General features: G+C 46.2%; 1 protein-coding gene across 1 annotated transcript in view; it reads left to right on the forward strand.

Moving 5' to 3' along the window:
- Positions 1-5263: 5263 nt before the first annotated feature.
- Positions 5264-23657, forward strand: part of SMAD6 (SMAD family member 6) — an 89504-nt gene continuing 71110 nt past the window's right edge. Inside the window, exon 1 of the mRNA XM_069766405.1 lies at positions 5264-6129. Coding sequence (XP_069622506.1) covers positions 5736-6129 — 394 coding nt within the window. The 5' untranslated portion in view covers positions 5264-5735. The remainder of the gene's footprint in view (positions 6130-23657) is intronic.

Consider the following 23657-nt stretch of genomic DNA (forward strand, 5'->3'; position numbering starts at 1 on the left):
CAATAACCAGTGACACAGCCTCACAGATTAGGAGACAACCATTATTATCACAGTACCCCAATAACCAGTGAAACTGCCTCACAGATTAGGAGGCAACCATTATTATTATCACGGTGCCCCAATAACCAGTGACACAGCCTCACAGATTAGGAGACAACCATTATTATTATCACAGTGCCCCAATAACCAGTGACACAGCCTCACAGATTAGGAGACAACCATTATTATCACAGTGCCCCAATAACAAGTGACACTGCCTCACAGATTAGGAGACAACCATTATTATCACAGTGCCCCAATAACCAGTGACACAGCCTCACAGATTAGGAGACAACAATTATTATCATAGTGCCCCAATAACCAGTGACAGCCTCACAGATTAGGAGACAACCATTATTATCACAGTGCCCCAATAACCAGTGACACAGCCTCACAGATTAGGAGACAACCATTATTATTATCACAGTGCCCCAATAACCAGTGACACTGCCTCACAGATTAGGAGACAACCATTATTATCACAGTGCCCCAATAACCAGTGACACTGCCTCACAGATTAGGAGACAACCATTATTATTATCACAGTGCCCCAATAACCAGTGACACAGCCTCACAGATTAGGAGACAACCATTATTATTATCACAGTGCCCCAATAACTAGTGACACAGCCTCACAGATTAGGAGACAACCATTATTATTATCACAGTGCCCCAATAACCAGTGACACAGCCTCACAGATTAGGAGACAACCATTATTATTATCACAGTGCCCCAATAACCAGTGACACAGCCTCACAGATTAGGAGACAACCATTATTATTATCTCAGTGCCCCAATAACCAGTGACACAGCCTCACAGATTAGGAGACAACCATTATTATTATCACAGTGCCCCAATAACCAGTGACACAGCCTCACAGATTAGGAGACAACCATTATTATCACAGTGCCCCAATAACCAGTGACACTGCCTCACAGATTAGGAGACAACCATTATTATCACAGTGCCCCAATAACCAGTGACACTGCCTCACAGATTAGGAGACAACCATTATTATCACAGTGCCCCAATAACCAGTGACACAGCCTCACAGATTAGGAGACAACCATTATTATTATCACAGTGCCCCAATAACCAGTGACACAGCCTCACAGATTAGGAGACAACCATTATTATTATCACAGTGCCCCAATAACCAGTGACACAGCCTCACAGATTAGGAGACAACCATTATTATTATCACAGTGCCCCAATAACCAGTGACATAGCCTCACAGATTAGGAGACAACCATTATTATTATCACAGTGCCCCAATAACCAGTGACACAGCCTCACAGATTAGGAGACAACCATTATTATTATCACAGTGCCCCAATAACCAGTGACACAGCCTCACAGATTAGGAGACAACCATTATTATTATCACAGTGCCCCAATAACCAGTGACACAGCCTCACAGATTAGGAGACAACCATTATTATCATAGTGCCCCAATAACCAGTGACACAGCCTCACAGATTAGGAGACAACCATTATTATCATAGTGCCCCAATAACCAGTGACACAGCCTCACAGATTAGGAGACAACCATTATTATTATCACAGTGCCCCAATAACCAGTGACAGCCTCACAGATTAGGAGACAACCATTATTATCACAGTGCCCCAATAACCAGTGACACAGCCTCACAGATTAGGAGACAACCATTATTATCACAGTGCCCCAATAACCAGTGACACAGCCTCACAGATTAGGAGACAACCATTATTATCACAGTACCCCAATAACCAGTGAAACTGCCTCACAGATTAGGAGGCAACCATTATTATTATCACGGTGCCCCAATAACCAGTGACACAGCCTCACAGATTAGGAGACAACCATTATTATTATCACAGTGCCCCAATAACCAGTGACACAGCCTCACAGATTAGGAGACAACCATTATTATCACAGTGCCCCAATAACAAGTGACACTGCCTCACAGATTAGGAGACAACCATTATTATCACAGTGCCCCAATAACCAGTGACACAGCCTCACAGATTAGGAGACAACAATTATTATCATAGTGCCCCAATAACCAGTGACAGCCTCACAGATTAGGAGACAACCATTATTATCACAGTGCCCCAATAACCAGTGACACAGCCTCACAGATTAGGAGACAACCATTATTATTATCACAGTGCCCCAATAACCAGTGACACTGCCTCACAGATTAGGAGACAACCATTATTATCACAGTGCCCCAATAACCAGTGACACTGCCTCACAGATTAGGAGACAACCATTATTATTATCACAGTGCCCCAATAACCAGTGACACAGCCTCACAGATTAGGAGACAACCATTATTATTATCACAGTGCCCCAATAACCAGTGACACAGCCTCACAGATTAGGAGACAACCATTATTATTATCACAGTGCCCCAATAACCAGTGACACAGCCTCACAGATTAGGAGACAACCATTATTATTATCACAGTGCCCCAATAACCAGTGACACAGCCTCACAGATTAGGAGACAACCATTATTATTATCTCAGTGCCCCAATAACCAGTGACACAGCCTCACAGATTAGGAGACAACCATTATTATTATCACAGTGCCCCAATAACCAGTGACACAGCCTCACAGATTAGGAGACAACCATTATTATCACAGTGCCCCAATAACCAGTGACACTGCCTCACAGATTAGGAGACAACCATTATTATCACAGTGCCCCAATAACCAGTGACACTGCCTCACAGATTAGGAGACAACCATTATTATCACAGTGCCCCAATAACCAGTGACACAGCCTCACAGATTAGGAGACAACCATTATTATTATCACAGTGCCCCAATAACCAGTGACACTGCCTCACAGATTAGGAGACAACCATTATTATCATAGTGCCCCAATAACCAGTGACACAGCCTCACAGATTAGGAGACAACCATTATTATTATCACAGTGCCCCAATAACCAGTGACACAGCCTCACAGATTAGGAGACAACCATTATTATTATCACAGTGCCCCAATAACCAGTGACACAGCCTCACAGATTAGGAGACAACCATTATTATCACAGTGCCCCAATAACCAGTGACACTGCCTCACAGATTAGGAGACAACCATTATTATCATAGTGCCCCAATAACCAGTGACACTGCCTCACAGATTAGGAGACAACCATTATTATCATAGTGCCCCAATAACCAGTGACACTGCCTCACAGATTAGGAGACAACCATTATTATCACAGTGCCCCAATAACCAGTGACACAGCCTCACAGATTAGGAGACAACCATTATTATTATCACAGTGCCCCAATAACCAGTGACACAGCCTCACAGATTAGGAGACAACCATTATTATCACAGTGCCCCAATAACCAGTGACACAGCCTCACAGATTAGGAGACAACCATTATTATCACAGTGCCCCAATAACCAGTGACACAGCCTCACAGATTAGGAGACAACCATTATTATCACAGTGCCCCAATAACCAGTGACACAGCCTCACAGATTAGGAGACAACCATTATTATCACAGTGCCCCAATAACCAGTGACACAGCCTCACAGATTAGGAGACAACCATTATTATTATCACAGTGCCCCAATAACCAGTGACACAGCCTCACAGATTAGGAGACAACCATTATTATCACAGTGCCCCAATAACCAGTGACACAGCCTCACAGATTAGGAGACAACCATTATTATTATCACAGTGCCCCAATAACCAGTGACACAGCCTCACAGATTAGGAGACAACCATTATTATCATAGTGCCCCAATAACCAGTGACACAGCCTCACAGATTAGGAGACAACCATTATTATTATCACAGTGCCCCAATAACCAGTGACACAGCCTCACAGATTAGGAGACAACCATTATTATCACAGTGCCCCAATAACCAGTGACACAGCCTCACAGATTAGGAGACAACCATTATTATCACAGTGCCCCAATAACCAGTGACACAGCCTCACAGATTAGGAGACAACCATTATTATCACAGTGCCCCAATAACCAGTGACACAGCCTCACAGATTAGGAGACAACCATTATTATCACAGTGCCCCAATAACCAGTGACACAGCCTCACAGATTAGGAGACAACCATTATTATTATCACAGTGCCCCAATAACCAGTGACACTGCCTCACAGATTAGGAGACAACCATTATTATCACAGTGCCCCAATAACCAGTGACACAGCCTCACAGATTAGGAAACAACCATTATTATTATCACAGTGCCCCAATAACCAGTGACACAGCCTCACAGATTAGGAGACAACCATTATTATCACAGTGCCCCAATAACCAGTGACACAGCCTCACAGATTAGGAGACAACCATTATTATCACAGTGCCCCAATAACCAGTGACACAGCCTCACAGATTAGGAGACAACCATTATTATTATCACAGTGCCCCAATAACCAGTGACACTGCCTCACAGATTAGGAGACAACCATTATTATCACAGTGCCCCAATAACCAGTGACACAGCCTCACAGATTAGGAGACAACCATTATTATCACAGTGCCCCAATAACCAGTGACACAGCCTCACAGATTAGGAGACAACCATTATTATCACAGTGCCCCAATAACCAGTGACACAGCCTCACAGATTAGGAGACAACCATTATTATTATCACAGTGCCCCAATAACCAGTGACACAGCCTCACAGATTAGGAGACAACCATTATTATCATAGTGCCCCAATAACCAGTGACACAGCCTCACAGATTAGGAGACAACCATTATTATTATCACAGTGCCCCAATAACCAGTGACACAGCCTCACAGATTAGGAGACAACCATTATTATCATAGTGCCCCAATAACCAGTGACACTGCCTCACATGAGTACCGCCATCTTTATATAAATTCCTTTCAGGAGCCTAGGAGAGATGACAATTGCTGGAGATGGAATGGCGGCTATCCATCCTTCCCCGGCCGGCTCTGAATATTATGAAACATGAAATAAACGCATGTCAGTCTGTATGGGGTCCATGGCTGATTTGGGATGACTGCAGATGTGCACAGCGCCTCGGTGCTACACGGCTGAGAGCCCGGGACGCTCCGCCACCAGACCGGGCACAGCGCTGCTAGTGGCGGCCGGGGAGATTCTGGGCAGCGGCCCCTTTAAGAGTTAAGAAACTTGAGATTTGTTTGCGCAACAGTCAGTGCAGCGGAGCCGCCAAAGTGTCTAGACTGTCACGTGACGGGAGGCAGCCAATAGTGGCGCCCGGTGCAGGGCCCGAGAGTGTGTGTGAGAGCGAGAGCACAAAGAGCGGACAGAGCGCAGAGACCCGGAGCTGCCAGTGTGTGAGTGCTAGCGGCGGGGAACCGGAGCCGCTCCACATAGCTGAGAAGCCCGCCACCGGGGCCGGAGCCTGCACACCCCCGTGCATCCCTGTCAGTGTGGTCCCCAGGCAGGATGCTGCTGGTGCGCTCCCCGGAGCTGCATCCTCTGCGCTCAGCTGCGGCCATGTGACAGCTCCGGAGCGGAGAAGAAGCGCTGCCGCCCGCAGCCGGGAGATGTGACCCGCAGCCGCTGCTGTGTGCGGAGCCCGTCCTGTGCCCACCTGGGGAGCGTAGGATTCCGTGCCCATCCCGGCTGTGCCACCTCCGCGCAGCAGCCACACATGCCGGATCGGCCGCCGCTGAGGCTGCAGTGAGAGCCGGGCGCATCCCCGCCGGGGGCGTCGCATGTTCAAGTCCAGACGCACCGGGCTGGTTCGGCGCCTGTGGCGGAGCCGGGCGGGCGGTGATGGGGGAGTGTCTTGCTGCGGTCTGTCCGAGCCGCCCGGCGGGTCCCCGGAGCTTCGCTCTGCAGCGTCGGCCGTGCTGAAGCGCCTGAAGGAGCCGGCTCTGTGCGCGCTGCTGGAGGCGGTGGAGTCCCGGGGCGCCGCGGCCGGAGCGTGTGTGCTGGTGACCCGGACCGGCCCGCCGCCTCACCTGCTGCTCTGCAGACTGTTCCGCTGGCCCGAGCTGCAGCATCCCGGACAACTGAAGGCTCTGAGCGGCTGTCAGGGGGCCGGAGGCGCGGACAGCAACGGCGTGTGCTGCAACCCGTACCACTACAGCCGCCTGTGCGGCCCCGGTGAGTGCTCCGCCCGGGGCTCCTGTATCCGCTGCTTGCTGGCAGTGAATGGGTGTCACAGCTGAGCGTTCGCTGCAGTTGTCACCAGTGCAGACAGGTCAGTCAGGTGAGAAGCCGCGCTGTCACTAGATGCCAAGCAGTGTGCCACCAAACCACCAGGTTCTCATGTGGATCTGCTCATTTTCCTGAGGAGTTTTTTTGAGAAGTATTTTTTTCTGAAGCGTTAAGAATCTTTTTTTTTTTTTTTGCAGCTTTTTTGATTGGAACTGATTCACTTTAAAGAAGTTTAAAAAAATAACAACAAATCACCCAGTGGAAAAAGTGCACTTAACCCAGATAGAAATAGAGAAAGGTAAAAAATAACTTCCCAGAACCATAAGGATTTCCCATAGAAAGTTTCCCAGGTGTGTGGGGAGGATTTTGGAGCAGATCTGCATACAGATAACTGAGCACAGCAGCCGGCTATGTTTCTATTCACTGGCAGCAAGCAGTGTATTAAATAGTTGTTGTACGTGCTTTTTGTTTTGTTTTCCTTATTAAAAGGGGTTTCCAGTGTTTTTTTTTTTTTTTTTTTTTTTTTAAGGTCATCCTAAGGCTATGTGCACATGTTGTGGATTTGTGTGCTGATTTTTTTCCACACCGTTTTTGCAAAATCCACAGGTAAAACGCACTGCGTTATACCTACGGACTAAATGCAGTTTTTGTGCGGATTCCTACTGAGGTGTAAACCACTGCGGAATCCACACAAAGAATTGACATGTTGGGGAAAATACTGTACAAAGCAGCATTTTCTGCACCATGGCCAACGCGGATTTTGTTTTCCATAGGTTTACATGGTACTGTAAACTCATGGAAAACTGCTGCGGATCCGCATCCAAATCCGCAACGTGTGCACATAGCCTAACTATCTAGAATTATCAGCCTTACTTGGCCCCTGTCGCTGCAGCGCCTCCTCTCTGTCGCCGCCACATATCTTTGATGCTACAACCAGCTGCAGCCAATCACTGAACTCAGCGGTCTCTTGCCTACTACCTCCGCGCCACCACTGCAGCATGTCAGCAAAGACTGGAGGCAACGCTTGGGAGTGTGGGGTGGAGGTATGGATGATTTCAGTGTCTTTAGAAAAAAAAAATGGAGCCCCCTTCAAGATATGCTTTCATAAAATACGGGCCTTGCTCTGATCGCAGTACCCAGCACGTATGCCTGTGAGGTGGGTAGCTCAGGATCCCCATCGGATGCGTCAGGTATTGTGATCCGAGACCGATCCGTGTTTCATGTGGTGTCGGCCTCGGGGTTTTTTCTCCTATGTGAGAGGCTGCCGTCACATTATCAGCATTTGGTCAGATTTTTACCTCAGTATTTGTAGCTAAAACCAGGAGTGGGTGATAAATACAGAAGAGGTGCATGTGTTTCTATTATACTTTTCCTCTAATTGTTCCACTCCTGGTTTTGGCTTACAAATACTGATGTAAAAGGCCGGGATCACACACAGCGAGATACGGCCGAGTCTCGCAGGTTAAAACCAACCTCTGGCACCAGCACTCCAGAGCGGAGCGTGCGGCCGCACAGCAATACATGGAGCTGCACGCTCCGCTCTGGAGTGCCGGTGCCAGAACTTGTTTTAACCTGCGAGACTCGGCCGTATCTCGCTGTAGTGACTCCGGCCAAATACTGCTAGTGTGACTGCAGCCAAAATCTGCATAGCCCTACGCCCGGACAGTGGTGTGTGTGTGACTGGCACTTATGGTTCCCCTTGGCCTCTACAGAGCATGGCTTTTAGCAGTGGCGTACCTGCCATAGGTGCAGGTGTTACAATCTCACCTGGCTCTTAGGGGCCACAAAAGTCCCTGTTAGCCTATATGAAAAGACCAATGCGCTGATTGGGGCCCAGTTGGAGCTTTTGGTTTGGGCCCGTGAGCTTCCTTCTAGGTTTCTAAAGTGACAAAGGCGTTTACACAGCAATGTTACCCGGCTCCAAACCATCAGGAGGGCTCCATTATTGAGGACTGGTCTCTGTAATAGGCCGGGGACACACACAACGTATAAAAAAACGGTCCATTTTTGACGGACGAGAATCGCACAAATGTTACCAAAACTGTGATCCGTGTGCAGTGCGAGGATGCGATTTTCTCGCATTAAATGATCCGTGTGACATCCGTGTGACATCCGTATGGCATCCGTATGGTGAGATTTTCTCACACACTTGCAAAATGAGCAAATAATGGCTGAGCCTTTCCTGTCACCTGCCCAATGCCTGAGAATTTCTCGCAAGTCACACTGATGGTCCGTGTGCTGTGCTATTTTTTCTCACCCCCATAGACTTTCATTGGCGATTCTCGGCCGAGAAACGCTGACAATCGCAGCATGCTGCGATTTCACTCGGATCCTGAATACGGCCGAGAAAATATTGGATGATGGGAGCTGCCCCATTGATTAACATTGGGACGAGTGCTATGCGATTTTTTTTTTTTTTTTTTTTTTTTTTTTTTTTTTTTTTTTTTTAATCGCATTGCACTCGTCCGTATTACGGTCTAGTGTGACCCCGGCCATATGGGAACTCTGGGACATTTTATTTTGATCTTTGCTTTGCATGGTTCCTCTGTTAGCACTCCTGAGAAATTTTGGGATGAAGCGATCCCCATTTCTCTGAGTCTGACATTGTCAGCACTGATAGGCCAACGTCACAGTGAGGGGACAACATCGCCCCGTGTAGTAACGCCTACTTGTCAATTTATTCTTGCATTTCCTGGAGGAATGACCGCAACATAAAGTTACAGAGAAAGATGCTCCTGACTTGATATTTTATAGGGAAGCGGTGACTGTTTTTTCCAATTATTAGGTTATATAGATAACTATATATAAATTCTATTTTTTTTTCCTCTTTATAGCGGGTTCTGCTGATAATTTAGTATTGATGGACAAGGTCAGTTTTTTTTTTTTTCCACTACCATGGAATTAACAACAACTAGCAACCAATACCCAAACTACTTCTTTTTCTTTTTTCCCCTCAGGCCATTGTGAATATACCGGGCATCGAAATTACTGGCTCCAGATTTGCTAATTTTCTTTATCATTCGGCTGGTGTTTCCTTTCATACAACGCTCAGGCCTCTTTCACATTTCCATCGGTACGGGGCCGTCGGCCCGACAGACGTTGTGCAAAATAGTGCACAACGTGGGCAGCGGATGCAGTTTTCAGACGCATCCGCTGCCCATTATGAGTTCCGGGGAGGAGGGGGTGGAGTTTCGTCTGGGCATGCGCGGTCGACAATGGCAGACGCGTCGCACAAAGAAAACGTTGCATTGAACGTTTTTTTGTGACGACGGTCCGCCAATTACCGACTCATCCAGTGCACGACGTATGGAACGGGTGTCCATATGTCGCGATGCGTCGGTAATACAAGTCTATGTGCAAAAAAACGCATCCTGCAGGCAACTTTGCAGGATGCGTTTTTTGCACAGAACGACGCATTGCAACGTCTTTATAAAGACAGAAGTGTGAAAGTAGCCTCAGTTGGGTAAGATAATTGGCATATTAGGTGCCTTATGTCTCCCCGATGGACTGGAGAGAGGAAACAAAGGAAATAGTAGCAAGAATGTAGATTAAAAAATACTATGTGCAGGGATATATAGTTGAGGTCACAATTTGTAAAAGATCTCCTTTAAAGAGATTGTCCATGTTTTTCACGTAGAGTTGACTGCCAACTTTGGAATCCTCAGAGCGCATGCTGTGAAGACTCTCCGATGCCGGCGGTGAGACCGGGTAATCGTGTGACCACAAGTATGCGATATACAGCCAATGTACTGCTGCACATCTTCAGTTTTCCGTACGGATGGCCTGCATTGGAAAAATTGTAAGGTGCACAGCTTTGGTCCATTTTATGAGCCAGACTAATGCCTGTATATAGCAGGCAGTGCTTGCACTTGCCGGTTGTACTGGTGAGCACACGGAGTCGGTCATGTCTGCAATTGGCGGATGTGACGGGCCCAAGTTTTAGCATGGCCACCTGAACCCGGCCTTGGACTTATTGCACTATGGTTTTTGCTAGTCTTGTGCGTGCTGTTACATGGTTTTGGGAAATGTTATGGCATCTATGGTTTGTCGTTGCTGTGACCTGTACACTGGAGGAATTTGGGAAATCTTATGGTCTCTATGGTTCATCATTGCTGTGTGTCCCTCCCCCCCCCCCCCCCCCCTTACATTGGAGCAATGGAATGCTATGTGAAGACCACCACTGGACCAGGGTGAATGACCTCTGTAGCAGGAGACCTACACTCTGTACCAGGCATCATGCGACCTGTGGCAGAAACAAGGAATATCTGTAGTGTCAGTAGTGCTAGTATGTTGAAGGTTAAGGGGAAAATTTACTAAGCCCAATGTTTCATACATCACCTTAGAGGTTGTCCACTACTTTTACATTGATGGCGTATTCTTAGGATAGGAAAAGTAGTGGACAACCTCTTAAAATTGACATACTTTAAGTACGAAGGTTTAATCAAGTCTTTTCTTAGGCCCTTTCACACATCAGTCACAATCTGGCGAGTTTTGGAAAAAAAAAATCCCGCAAATATTGCCGCCGGATCAGTTTTTTTTTTTTTTTTTCTCATAGACTTGTATTAGTGACAGATGGCCTCAACTTTCATCCGTCGTTCGCCGGATCTGTCGAAAATTGTTTATCTGGCAGCCAAAGAAACAGACATAGTAACGTTCCTTTGCCATCCGTCGTTTGCTAGAATGGAAGCCTATGGCGCTGGATCCGTCAAATGACGAAATCGGCGACGGATTCCGTTTTTTTTTTTGTTTGTTTTTTTTTTTTAGGATCCAATTAGCTGGATCAGCTAGTCGCATCTGGCTCATCAGTTTTTCACAATCTGCGACGGATCCGTTTTTTTAAAAAAAAAATTTCAACATTCGACAGATTGTGACTAATGGCAAAAACTGATGTGTGAAAGGGGCCTTAGGCCGGGATCACACATGCGAGAAACACGGCCGAGTCTCGAATGTTAATCCCTGGCACTGCCGCCGGCACCTGGGAGTGGATTGTGTGGCTCCATGTATTGTATGCGGGCGCACACTTCGCTCCTGAGTGCCGGCGGCAATGCTGGGGATTAACATTTGAGACTCGGCCGTTTTTCTCGCATATGTGATCCCGGCCTTATAATACCCTGGGCCCTGTATTGTTCAACATCTTTATCAGTGATTTAGATGAAAGAATTGAGTAAACTATTAAATTTGCTGATGACACAAAGCTAGGAGGGATAGCAAATAGTAGAGAAGAGAGAAAGGATTCAAAAAGCTATAAATAAACTGGAGCAGTGGGCAGCAAGTAACAGAATGGTTTTTAACAGGGAAAAATGCAAAGTACTACATCTGGGCAATAAAAATTAAAAAAAGCATATACAGAATGGGAGGAATAAAGCTAAGCAACAGCACATGTGAAAAAGACTTGGGTATACTAATAGATCACAAACTGCTCATGAGTCAGCAGAGTGATGCAGCAGCAAAAAGGGCAAATGCAATTCTGGGATGTATTAACAGAAGCATACAGTGTAGATCACGCAAAGTCATTATTGCCCTCTACTTCTCTTTGGTCAGACCTCATCTGGAATACCGTGTCCAGTTTTGGGCACCACGTTTTAAAAAAGACATCAACAAACTGGAGCAAGTTCAGAGAAGAGTGACCAGAATGGTGACCGGTCTGCAAACCATGTCCTATGAGGAACGGTTACAGAATTTGGGAATGTTTAGCTTGCAAAAAAAAAAAAAGGCTGAGAGGAGGCTTAATAGCTGTCTACAAATATCTCGCGGGCTGTCACATTGTAGAAGGATCATCTTTATTCTCATTTGCACAAGGAAAGACTAGAAGCAATGGGATTAAACTGAATGGAAGGAGACACAGATTAGGTGTTGGAAAAAACTTTTTGATAGGGTGATCAATGAGTGGAACAGGCTGCCACGAGAGGTGGTGAGTTCTCCTTCAATGGAAGTCTTCAAACAGAGGCTGGACAGACATCTGTCTGGGATGATTTAATGAATCCTGCATTGAGCAGGGGGTTGGACCAGATGACCCAGGAGGTCCTTTCCAACTCTAATATTCTATGATTCTACATGTGGCACTTCATTGTCATGTGCCATAAATTGAAACCGCCACTGTATAGGAGTATGTGTAGATCTGGTCCATATCTTGCTCGAGTTTCTGAAGTATAATATAGTAAAATTTCTCTTACACCCAAAGTTCCCCACATAACCTCAACCACGCTTTAAGGCCCCTCTCACACATCAGTTTTATGCCGTCAGTTACAATCCGTTGGAGAGACGGATCCGGTTTTTTGGACTGATCCGACTAGCGAATCTGGGTAATTGGATTGGAGCATGCTCAGTTAAAAAACGGAATCCTTCGCCGGATTCCGTCATTTGACGGATCCGGTACCATAGGCTTCCATTCTAGCAAACGATGGACAACGACGGAGACTAAAAACGATATTGTCTGTTGTCTCCGGCCGCCGGACAGACAATTCTCAACAGATCCGGCGAACGACGGATAAAACGTGAGGCAATCCGTCGCTAATACAAGTCTGTGGGGAAAAAAACGGATCTCACAGCATCAGTGGCTGGATCCGTTTTTTTCAAAATTCAACGGATTGCGACTGATGGCAAAAAACTGATGTTTAAAAGGGGCCTTAGTCGCAAGAAAAGCAAAAAGCTTTTTCTGTGCCAGAAAACTGTAGTACACTGCGGAGTATCTTGCATAGTGAGTACAAGTTAGAAATCCCCTTCAGGATAAGTGCACACAGTGTCAGACTAGGGTTCTAAGGGTCCACCAGTAACTGACTCTAGGGGCCCACTCTTCTATGTGCAAATATATTACCCTCCTTGAAGAAGCACTCTCGTCAAAGTTTTTATCCTCTTAATATATTGCAATCCTCATATTATATAGAACTATGTACTTAACAATTGCTCATTTTGCCTTTTTACCCAGTCAATTCTCTTTGCTCTGTGTAGAAACAGGAAGTTTCTTGTCCCTGCATTTATCATCCCCCCTTCTCCTCCTGACCCAGCTGCTCCTCTTCTCCCCTGCCACAGACTTTTGCAGTGACTCCTGACTTGTGCAGACAAAATTGACCTCCTGTTTCTACATAGACCTTCTCTAGTAGTGTTCTTTCATGAGGATTGCAACTCTGTACTAAAATGGATGAGATCACGTTTTAGGACCTGAGCCTTCCTTACCATGCGCCTTTCCTAATGTGTTTCTCAATGTGAAGGGTGACAGTAGTAGTTAATGCAACATTTTATTCTCTGGCATCTTTTTTTTTTTTTTTTTTTTTCTTTTTTCTATAGAAGATGCCATGTTTAACCTCATGTGAATGTGATAAAACGTATGACCACATTTGATGAAAACATTTTTATATATCAAATATATACAAGTTCAGTTACTTTGAGAACTTTGTATCCTTGCCCAAGAGTTAGGAGCAAAACGCCGAAGAAAGTCACGATTAAACCAGAGCTGTGTTTCTAGTGTTGCATTCCAGTGTAATGTGTGCAGACCCCAGCATGTCCCTCACCCGCCCCCTTCCTGGGCAATAAGAGGCTCCAGGATATCTGAGAAGGAGTGCAATGGCAAGAATCACTCTGTAATCGCATGCAGATCAATGGAACCGCACAGAAAGCAATATAATGATCTGCCGATCAATAGGGTTACTTCAAGGCAATCTGTTATAATTCCTATTTATAGGGCTGATAAGTACAGTAGCACCCTGTGCATATACGGGATTAAGACGTCGTGCAAGCCAGAGCTGGGCAGGTACCGTGTAATCACTGAGCCTTTACTGTGGCTGCTTTTGGGTGGCTTTTGTCCTGGTGTCTGGGCTTTCATTTGTGTAGTTGTCTAGTCTGCATAGTTAGATCCAGCCCTGGTGTTTGTGGTTGTGTAGTATGTAAATTAGTGGGGAATGTTGGTATATAGACAGTCTATAAATGATTGCTGGAAAAGCATATCATGCCTTACATTAAAGGGAATCTGTCACTAGGATGTTTCTTTCCCACCTGAGAGCAGCATGATGTAGGTACAGAACCTGATTCCAGTGATGTGTCACTCACTGGGCCGCTTGCTGCAGTTTTGAGAAATCAATTTCCCCTGCTGCAGATCTACCAGTTCTCTGAATGCTGAGCTTTGTATAATCCTGCCCACCCCACAGACTGGCAGCTTTCTGCCTATGCAGATTCTACACAAGGCTGCCAGTCGGTGAAAGGGCTGGAGTCTTAAATCGCTCACAAATATGGAGAGTTACATAGCAGCAGATTTACTAGTCCTCTAGCGATAAAATCACTGTATTATCAGGAGGAGATTATTAAATCTACATCAAGCAGCCCAGTAAGTGACACATCGCTGGAATCGGGGCCCTTTGCCCCTACACCATGCTGCTCTCAGATTAGGCGTCAAAAACTTGGTGATAAATTCCCTTTAAAGTGCTTCTAGACATTACATAAATAGTGGCTGACCCTACAGGCAGGGCTGGACTATCTAATGTGCATGTCTTGACTTTGCCTTGACAGTACATATAAGGGAAAAAAAGGGTGTATTGGATTTTCAAACTGTGGCTCCGACTTGCCAAGTGCTTTTATTTCGAAGGGCCCCATTCACTCTGGGTTAAAGTAAGCTGAACCCAATTTCGGCAAGACTGGTGAGCTCACCTTTTATTTATGGGGGCGCTCCAACCTTCCCCCATCAGATGAAGTCAGGAGAGAGGAGGTGGGGCAGTTTAAATGTAAGTGTCTGATCCTTTTTGTTTCCAAGGAGGGTAATAACTAAAGGCTAGGGTCACATTGCGTTAGGGCAGTCCGTTTAGCGCATAGCGCTACGGACTGCGCTAACGCAATGTCCCAAAATAGATCGCGTTTGCGTCCCGCTAGCGCAGATGCAAGCAGCGTTCGCGGTCCGTCACTCAAATGACGGCACATTGCTAGCGCACGCCCAATGTGGGCGTGCGCTAGCGATGCGTTTGCCATTACAAACAATGGCGGCGTTAACGGACTATGTTACACCGTGTTACGGGTTCACATAACGTAATGTGAACCTAGAAGCCGTTCCCGGAGGAGCCACATGTGTATGGCGGAGTCAGGAGAGGGCTGCCGGCTATCTCGTGTGTGCAGCCCCAGCTTAGTAGGAACTTATGGGACCTGATATAAATACATTATTGTACACACCCATAGTTCTGTGCTTTCATGATATTACAGTATGGATGGCCTTGGAGTTCATAGCCAGCATGTGAACCTTCACTTGTCATTCACATGCAAATTAGACACATGGGGAAAGCAGTCAGCATTTGCAAGTGCGTGTCCTAGGGACGTCCTCAGCCTGCAGGAAACGCGGTGATATCCTTTGTGGGGTTTTTTTATGAATGAAAGTGTTGATCTTCTAGTAACTTCCTTATAATCCCTTCCAAGTTCTGGCCCTACACTGTTTTCCAAACCCGAATACATTGTAACCGTTTTTTTTTTCTTTTGGAACAATGCTGCAATACCGAGCATGACCTGTACTACTTGTGCGGGGAGACGGGCGGTAGAACAGGCTGTGACACTTGCCGAGCCCCATTACTTAGATATTCATAGGGATAGGGTAAGACTAGTTATCCTAAATATAAAAAAAAGCTATGTTGCGTTTGTTGCTTTTTTTTTTTTTTTTCCAGTGCAGATTTGTCACAAAACCTGAAGGGTTTCCTGATGCCAGCAAGGTGAATGAGAATCCTGAAGTCTCATGCACATGTTGCTAATTTGTGGCTTTCAGATTGTAATCCATAGCGTGTCTATTCTATCAGGATTTCTGCTGCAAATTTCACCCATACTAATGAGTGGAGAGAAATCTGCACCAAAAAAAGGCGCTTACTGCTGCATTTTTTTTCTGCCAAGAAATGCAGAAATTTCTGTACCAAATACGTAATGTGTGCACATCTCTAGATTGTATTCCTGGAAAAGCTCTTTTTTTAGTAATAATAAATAAATGGTCACTTTAACACAGATAATTCAGTAAGTAGTAAAGGGTTAGTAATGGACTAGAGCTGTACAGGTGTGGTGCAAAAGGGTCGTTTCTGTATGGTTTTAATGGGGAAGAGCGAATAATTTGCTGCTTAGCCCCTATAGTGGCGGATTACTTTCCCTGTGGACAAAATGATTGAAAGTTTAAATTTTACATGCCTGGGACTTTTCTTCCCTCATATCTGGCATAAAAGAATTGTGAGGTCCACATTCACATATGGTGACCTGGTTATGCTGAAATCTGCCTGTTTGGCCCAACAGACTTAAATTCATAAGGTCCTTTCTTAAATGTGTTTTCCTTCCCTTTCTTTCAGTTTATAGATGGCCCCAGTGTTAAGTTAACCCTTCTCTTTTTGCCTGGTTGGCATTAGCTGTCAGGTGCCGATCAATTGCCTCCGCGACCAATACAGCATGACTCCATAGGCACATTTTTTTTTATTTAAAGAGAATTTATCACAAGGCTTTTGCTACCCCATACAAGAGAGCCATAATTTAAAGGCAGATAATAATAATAATAATAATTTTTATTTATATAGCGCAAACATATTCCGCAGCGCTTTACAAATTATAGAGGGGACTTGTACAGACAATAGACATCACAGCATAACAGAAATCACAGTTCAAAATAGATACCAAGAGGAATGAGGGCCCTGCTCGCAAGCTTACAAACTGAGGAAAAGGGGAGACACGAGGGGTGGAAGATACCCTAATTACAGCGTAGTATCGCTTATTGATACGCTTACTGCAATTTTGATTTAATCCCTTTCATCTGCTGCAGATCTTGCAGCTCTTGGAATGCTAAGCTCTATATAACTTGGCCCTCACCACTGATTGGCAGCTTTCTGCCTATGCACAGTGTACATAGAAAGCTGCCAATCGGAGGTGGTGGGGTTATATAGAGCTAGTTATACACAATACTAGTCCTTGTTGATAAAACACTGTTTTTATCAGAACTACGAGTAGCCCAGTAAGTTACACATCACATGGACAAAACCTTCATCAACTTTCCCCTATCTTCCGCGAAAACGAACTTATCCATTACAGTAAACGGCTGCCCACTCTCCCAAGTCCCACAAGCTCGCTGCCTCGGGGTAATCCTTGACACTGATCTCTCCTTCAAACCACATATCCAAACCCTTTCCACTTTCTGCCAACTTCAACTCAAAAATATTTCATGGATCTGGACATTCCTAAGCCAAGAATCTGCAAAAACCCTTGTCCATGCCCTCATCATCTCCCGCCTCGACTACTGTAACCTCCTGCTCTGTGGCCTCCCCTCGAACACTCTCGCACCCCTCCAATCTATTCTAAACTCTACTGCCCAACTAATCCACCTGTCCCACCCTCCCCCCCCCCCCCCTGCTATTTCCCAGCTTCTCCCCTCTGTCAATCCCTGCACTGGCTCCCCATTGACTCCAGTACAAAACTCTAACCATGACATACAAAGCCATCCACAACCTGTCTCCTCCATATATCTGTGACCTCGTCCCCCGGTACTTACCTACACGCAACCTCCGATCCTCACAAGATCTCCTTCTCTACTCCCCTCTTATCTCCTCTTCCCACAATCGTATACAAGATTTGGCATCTGCCAAGGCAAACAGGATCATGGGGTGCATTAAAAGAGGTCTGGATACACATGATGAGAGCATTATACTGCCTCTGTACAAATCCCTAGTTAAACCGCACATGGAGTACTGTGTCCAGTTTTGGGCACCGGTGCTCAGGAAGGATATAATGGAACTAGAGAGAGTACAAAGGAGGGCAACAAAATTAATAAAGGGGATGGGAGAACTACAATACCCAGATAGATTAGCGAAATTAGGATTATTTAGTCTAGAAAAAAGACGACTGAGGGGCGATCTAATAACCATGTATAAGTATATAAGGGGACAATACAAATATCTCGCTGAGGATCTGTTTATACCAAGGAAGGTGACGGGCACAAGGGGGCATTCTTTGCGTCTGGAGGAGAGAAGGTTTTTCCACCAACATAGAAGAGGATTCTTTACTGTTAGGGCAGTGAGAATCTGGAATTGCTTGCCTGAGGAGGTGGTGATGGCGAACTCAGTCGAGGGGTTCAAGAGAGGCCTGGATGTCTTCCTGGAGCAGAACAATATTGTATCATACAATTAGGTTCTGTAGAAGGACGTAGATCTGGGGATTTATTATGATGGAATATAGGCTGAACTGGATGGACAAATGTCTTTTTTCGGCCTTACTAACTATGTTACTATGTTATTTCTCTCGCGTATCACCCCTACTCTGGAACTCTCTACCACAACATATCAGACTCTCACCTACCATTGAAACCTTGAAAAAGAACCTGAAGACCCATCTCTTCTGACAAGCCTACAACCTGCAGTAATCACCGATCGACCAAACCACTGCATGACCATCTCTACCCTCGCCTACTGTATCCTCACCCATCCCTTGTAGATTGTGAGCCTTCGCAGGCAGGGTCCTCTCGCCTCCTGTACCAGTTGTGACTTGTATTGTTTAAGATTATTGTACCTGTTTTTATTATGTACACCCCTCCTTACATGTAAAGCGCCATGGAATAAATGGTGCTATAATAATAATCACAGGATAAAGCATATTTCCCCATGTATTATGCTGCTTTCAGGTTAGGGGGCAAAAATCTGGTGACAGATTCCATTAAAAAAAAAAAAAAACCGGAGTGGCATTTGGCAAGAGTCAGTCAGACATTTTCTTGTATGCTTTTCTGACATGTGAATGTGCTCCTATTGCCCAATGCTTTAATATGGGGAACCTAACTATACAGAGATTATAAGTGGCATTGTATGCTTTTCCCAAATAGAGCAAGTCCTATCCTTTGCTTTGTTTCTCTGGACAGTTAAGTTACCCTCATACATCAGATTGATCCATTTATGAACATACACTTGTACAGGCAGATTTAGGGCTTTTTCACACAACCGTGTATCCTAGTAGACGGTTGGCATAAGACAGACCGAAAAATACATCTGCTATACACCTTAGACCAGGGGTCGGGAACCTATGGCTCGCGAGCCAGATATGGCTCTTTTGATGGCCGTATCTGGCTCGCAGACAGGGGGCCCGGGGCCGGCAAGTCAGACGCCCCTGGTCACCGCACTATGTCCGCCTCCTGCTCCCGCACACTTCCGTCACTTACTTCCAGGGGCGGATTATCAGAGGGTCAATATGGGCGGTAGCCCAGGGCCCAGTGGTCTGGGGGGGCCCTGGGCTACCGCAGATTAACCCTCTGATAATCATTTGTGAATGCCGGCCCGTGCCGGCCGCCGCCGCCGGCGTTTATGTGCCCCCCGGACCCGGTGGGCGGAGAGAGGGGGCCGCATCGGGCCCCTTCTCATCTGCTCACCGGGCCCCTTGCAGCGCTGCGGCGGTTTCCTATTGATGTGCGGGCGCGCGCCCGCACATCAATAGTTAACAACAACAGCCGCCAGCCAATTGGAGGCTGGCGGCTGATGTCGGCCGCAGCGCACACGTCGCCGGCGTCTGACGTCATTGTCAGTCGCCGGCGAGTGTGCGCTGCTGCAGGGAGCTCGCCGCCTGGAGCGCGGACAGGTGAGGAGACTGCTTGTTTTTTTTGTTTTTTTTTTTTGGATCAGTTATCGGTGGACACACTGGGGGAGTGGGGGGCAATGCTGGAGGACACACTGGGGGGCAATGCTGGAGACACTGGGGCAGATTGGAGGACACACTGGGGGCAATGCTGGAGACACTGGGGCAGATTGGAGGACACACTAAGCGGGCAAAGCTGGAGACAGTAGGGCAGATTGGAGGACACACTGGGGGCAATGCTGGAGACAGTGAGGCAGATTGGAGGACACACTGGGGGCAATGCTGGAGACAGTGGGGCAGATTGGAGGACACACTGGGGGCAGATTGCTGGAGGACACACTGGGGGCAGATTGCTGGAGACACTGGGGGCAGATTGCTGGAGACACTGGGGGCAGATTGCTGGAGACACTGGGGCAGATTGCTGGAGACACTGGGGCAGATTGCTGGAGACACTGGGGCAGATGATTGCTGGACACACTGGGGCAATGCTGGATACACTGGGGCAATGCTGGAGACACTGGGCCAGATTGCTGGACACACTGGTGGTAATATGCTGGACACACTGGGGCAGATTGCTGGACACACTGTCTGGGGGCAATATGCTGGACATACTGGGGCAGATTGCTGGACACACTGGGGGTAATATGCTGGACACACTGGGGGTAATATGCTGGACACACTGGGGGCAGGACTGGAGGCATGGGCAGAATGTAGACACGGGGCATGATTGGAGAGATGGGGCAGGATGGATACAATAATAAAATAGACAATTGACATAACTGACAATGCGTTGTGTGACATGTCCAACATTCCAGCTTCTTTCTTCTGCGAATGCCTCAAAGCTGGCATTCTCTCAACATCAGGTGGGAAGAATGCCAGCTTCCAGTCATGCGCAGGAAAAAGAAGAAGCCAGACTGCTGGACTGATGTCATGCATCGCAAGCTCACAATGTAAGTTATTTATTTAATTTTTTACTGCTAATTACCATTGTTTCAGTCCAGTTGTGGCTTTATACAGCAGGGAGGAGCATTCCTTGCTGTACTAAGTGAACATTGGAGCGATTGATCTGTCAATGGCCCTTTAAACATATTGTACGGCTCTCGCGGAATTATATTTCAAAATATGTGGCGTTTACGGCTCTCTTAGCCAAAAAGGTTCCTGACCCCTGCCTTAGACTAATGGTAGCTTGAATACATGAGCCTCCTAACTATTCCCCCAACAAACTTGCAGGGTAGATAAGGTTCCTGAATGTCTGATTTTGGGTTACCGATCCTTTTTGCTCCCTGCCAGTTCAGTTGCTGCCAGAGGAGTCTGCCAGCATCTTTTTCATAGAGCGCATCGGAGCACCTAGGAGAGCTACTGCTCCTGTGTATGGAAAATTTGAGATGACAGCTGTCTGTGTATCGAGCCCCATATCCCTGAATTGATAAGGGGGAAAAAAAAGTAGTCGTCTTAATTGTTAGCTTAGTATGTAGTCTTAGGCAATTTTACATGGGAGCAGAGTATGCAAATTGGCTTTCTCAGAACAAAGAGGTATCAGTCAGTTTGACCCTCTAAGGCAACATGCACACATTGAGTATTTTGGTGAGTTTACATCAGTATTTGTTCGACTCCTGGTTTTGTATTACAATCAGAGGAAAAGTATAATAGAAACTCATCAGCACTTCTGTGTTGATCAACCACTCCTGGTTTTGGCTACAAATACTGAGGTAAAAAAACCTCACCAAATACTGAATGTGTGCACGTGACCTAAGGGTTCATGCCCATGATCCTGAACTAGCACTGCCTTCTTTTGAACACAGGAAAATCCATATGTGTTCACTGAACCGTGTGGATTTACCGCATTCAATACATTCTAATGATGTAATTTCTGTTGCAGAGACTCTAGTCTCCACAAGGGTAACTGACATGATGCGGTCCTGAAAGCTGTGCCGCCTGTAAGTGACCGCGGGTGATGGGCGACTATGCACTCATAGTGGACATGGGATTTCTAGGAATCCCGTCCACTATACTGTAACATCTGGGCGCTGCGGGTTTGACGCTGCATAAAAAGACAGCGTCAAACCCGCAGCAATTGCTGATCGTGGGCACTTATCCTAAGGAACCTTGCAATATTAGAAGGCATAGATGCTAAGTCAGAAACCCCTATACAGACAGGGTGTTTGCCCCTCATCAGCATAGAGCAGTGTCTGAATACTCGAGTTTCTTCCACGGCTATGTATGACCACAATCCCTGTAGTTCTGCTTTATATGTATCAATAATACAAAATTGAGAATTGTTTAAAAGACTTCTACTCCATGTTTGACCGATAGAAGATCACAGTACTTAATTGAAAACGCGTTACTTCATATTATTATTATTTATTATTTATTTATATAGCACCATTGATTCCATGGTGATGTACATGAAAAGGGGTTACATACAAGTTACAGATATCACTTACAGTAAACAAACGAACAGTGACAGATTGATACAGAGGGGCGAGGACCCTGCCCTTGCGGGCTTACATTCTACAGGATTATGGGGAAGGAGACAGTAGGTTGAGGGTTGCAGGAGCTCCGGCGTTGGTGAGGCGGTAGCTTCGATAGTGATGAGGCGGCAGCGGTGTCAGTGCAGGCTGTAGGCTTTCCTGAAGAGATGAGTTTTCAGGTTCCGTCTGAAGGATCCGACTGTGGTTGATAGTCGGACGTGTTGGGGCAGAGAGTTCCAGAGGATGGGGGATATTCGGGAGAAGTCTTGGAGGTGATTGGATGAGGAGCGAATAAGTGTGGAGGAGAGAAGGAGGTCTTGGGAGGACCGTAGATTGCGTGAGGGAAGATATCGGGAGATTAGTTCAGAGATATATGGAGGAGACAGGTTATGGATGGCTTTGTAGGTCAGTATTATTAATTTGAACTGGATACGCTGAGGGAATGGGAGCCAGTGAAGAGATTTTCAGAGGGGGGAAGCGGAGGAGTAGCGAGGAGAGAGATGGATTAGTCGGGCAGCAGAGTTAAGGATGGACTGGAGAGGTGCAAGGGTGTTAGCAGGGAGGCCACAGAAAAGGATGTTGCAGTAGTCAAGGCGGGAGATGAGGGCATGCACAAGCATTTTAGTAGATTGGGGGTTGAGGAAAGGACGGATCCTGGAGATATTTTTGAGCTGGAGGCGACAGGAGGTGGAAAGAGCTTGGATGTGCGGTGTGAAGGACAGGGCAGAGTCGACGGTTACTCCGAGGCAGCGGACTTCGGGTACAGGGGAAAGCATGATGTCATTGACTGCGATAGATAGGTCAGGTAAGGAAGATTTGTGGGATGGAGGAAATATCACATCACACCTATCTGTGTGGTTTTTAAAAAAGCGGTCTTATACTTTGTCTACTTGGTCCCCGGCTTTTAGCGTATGCTTTTCTCTGAAATGCTACAGTGTTTCAAGAGTCTGACATACCTGGCTAAGTCCATATAGCCAACCCCTTTGTGTGAAAAGACCATGTGTATCTTTCTATGCCCTCAATAATTCTTTTTTTTGGTTTGAGGTTTTTCAATACTGTGATGCTGGGAGAGAATTATTAATATTGGCGCGGTTTGTCACTTTTGAAATTACCTTTGTTGTCCTTTGAGACGACTGATAATAATTTTTTATTTATATAGCGCCAACATATTCCGCAGCGCTTTACAAATTATAGAGGGGACTTGTACTGACAATAGACATTACAGCATAACAGAAATCACAGTTCAAAATAGATACCAAGAGGAGTGAGGGCCCTGCTCGCAAGCTTACAAACTATGGGGAAAAGGGGAGACACGAGAGGTGGATGGTAACAATTGCTTTAGTTATTCGGACCAGCTATAGTGTAAGGCTCAGGTGTTCATGTAAAGCTGCATGAACCAGTTACCTGCCTAAGTATGTAGCAGTACAGACACAGAGGGCTAATACTGCATAAAGTGTATGA

This window comes from Ranitomeya imitator, chromosome 4, assembly GCF_032444005.1.
Source record: "Ranitomeya imitator isolate aRanImi1 chromosome 4, aRanImi1.pri, whole genome shotgun sequence".
NCBI classification, from domain to species: Eukaryota; Metazoa; Chordata; class Amphibia; order Anura; family Dendrobatidae; genus Ranitomeya; species Ranitomeya imitator.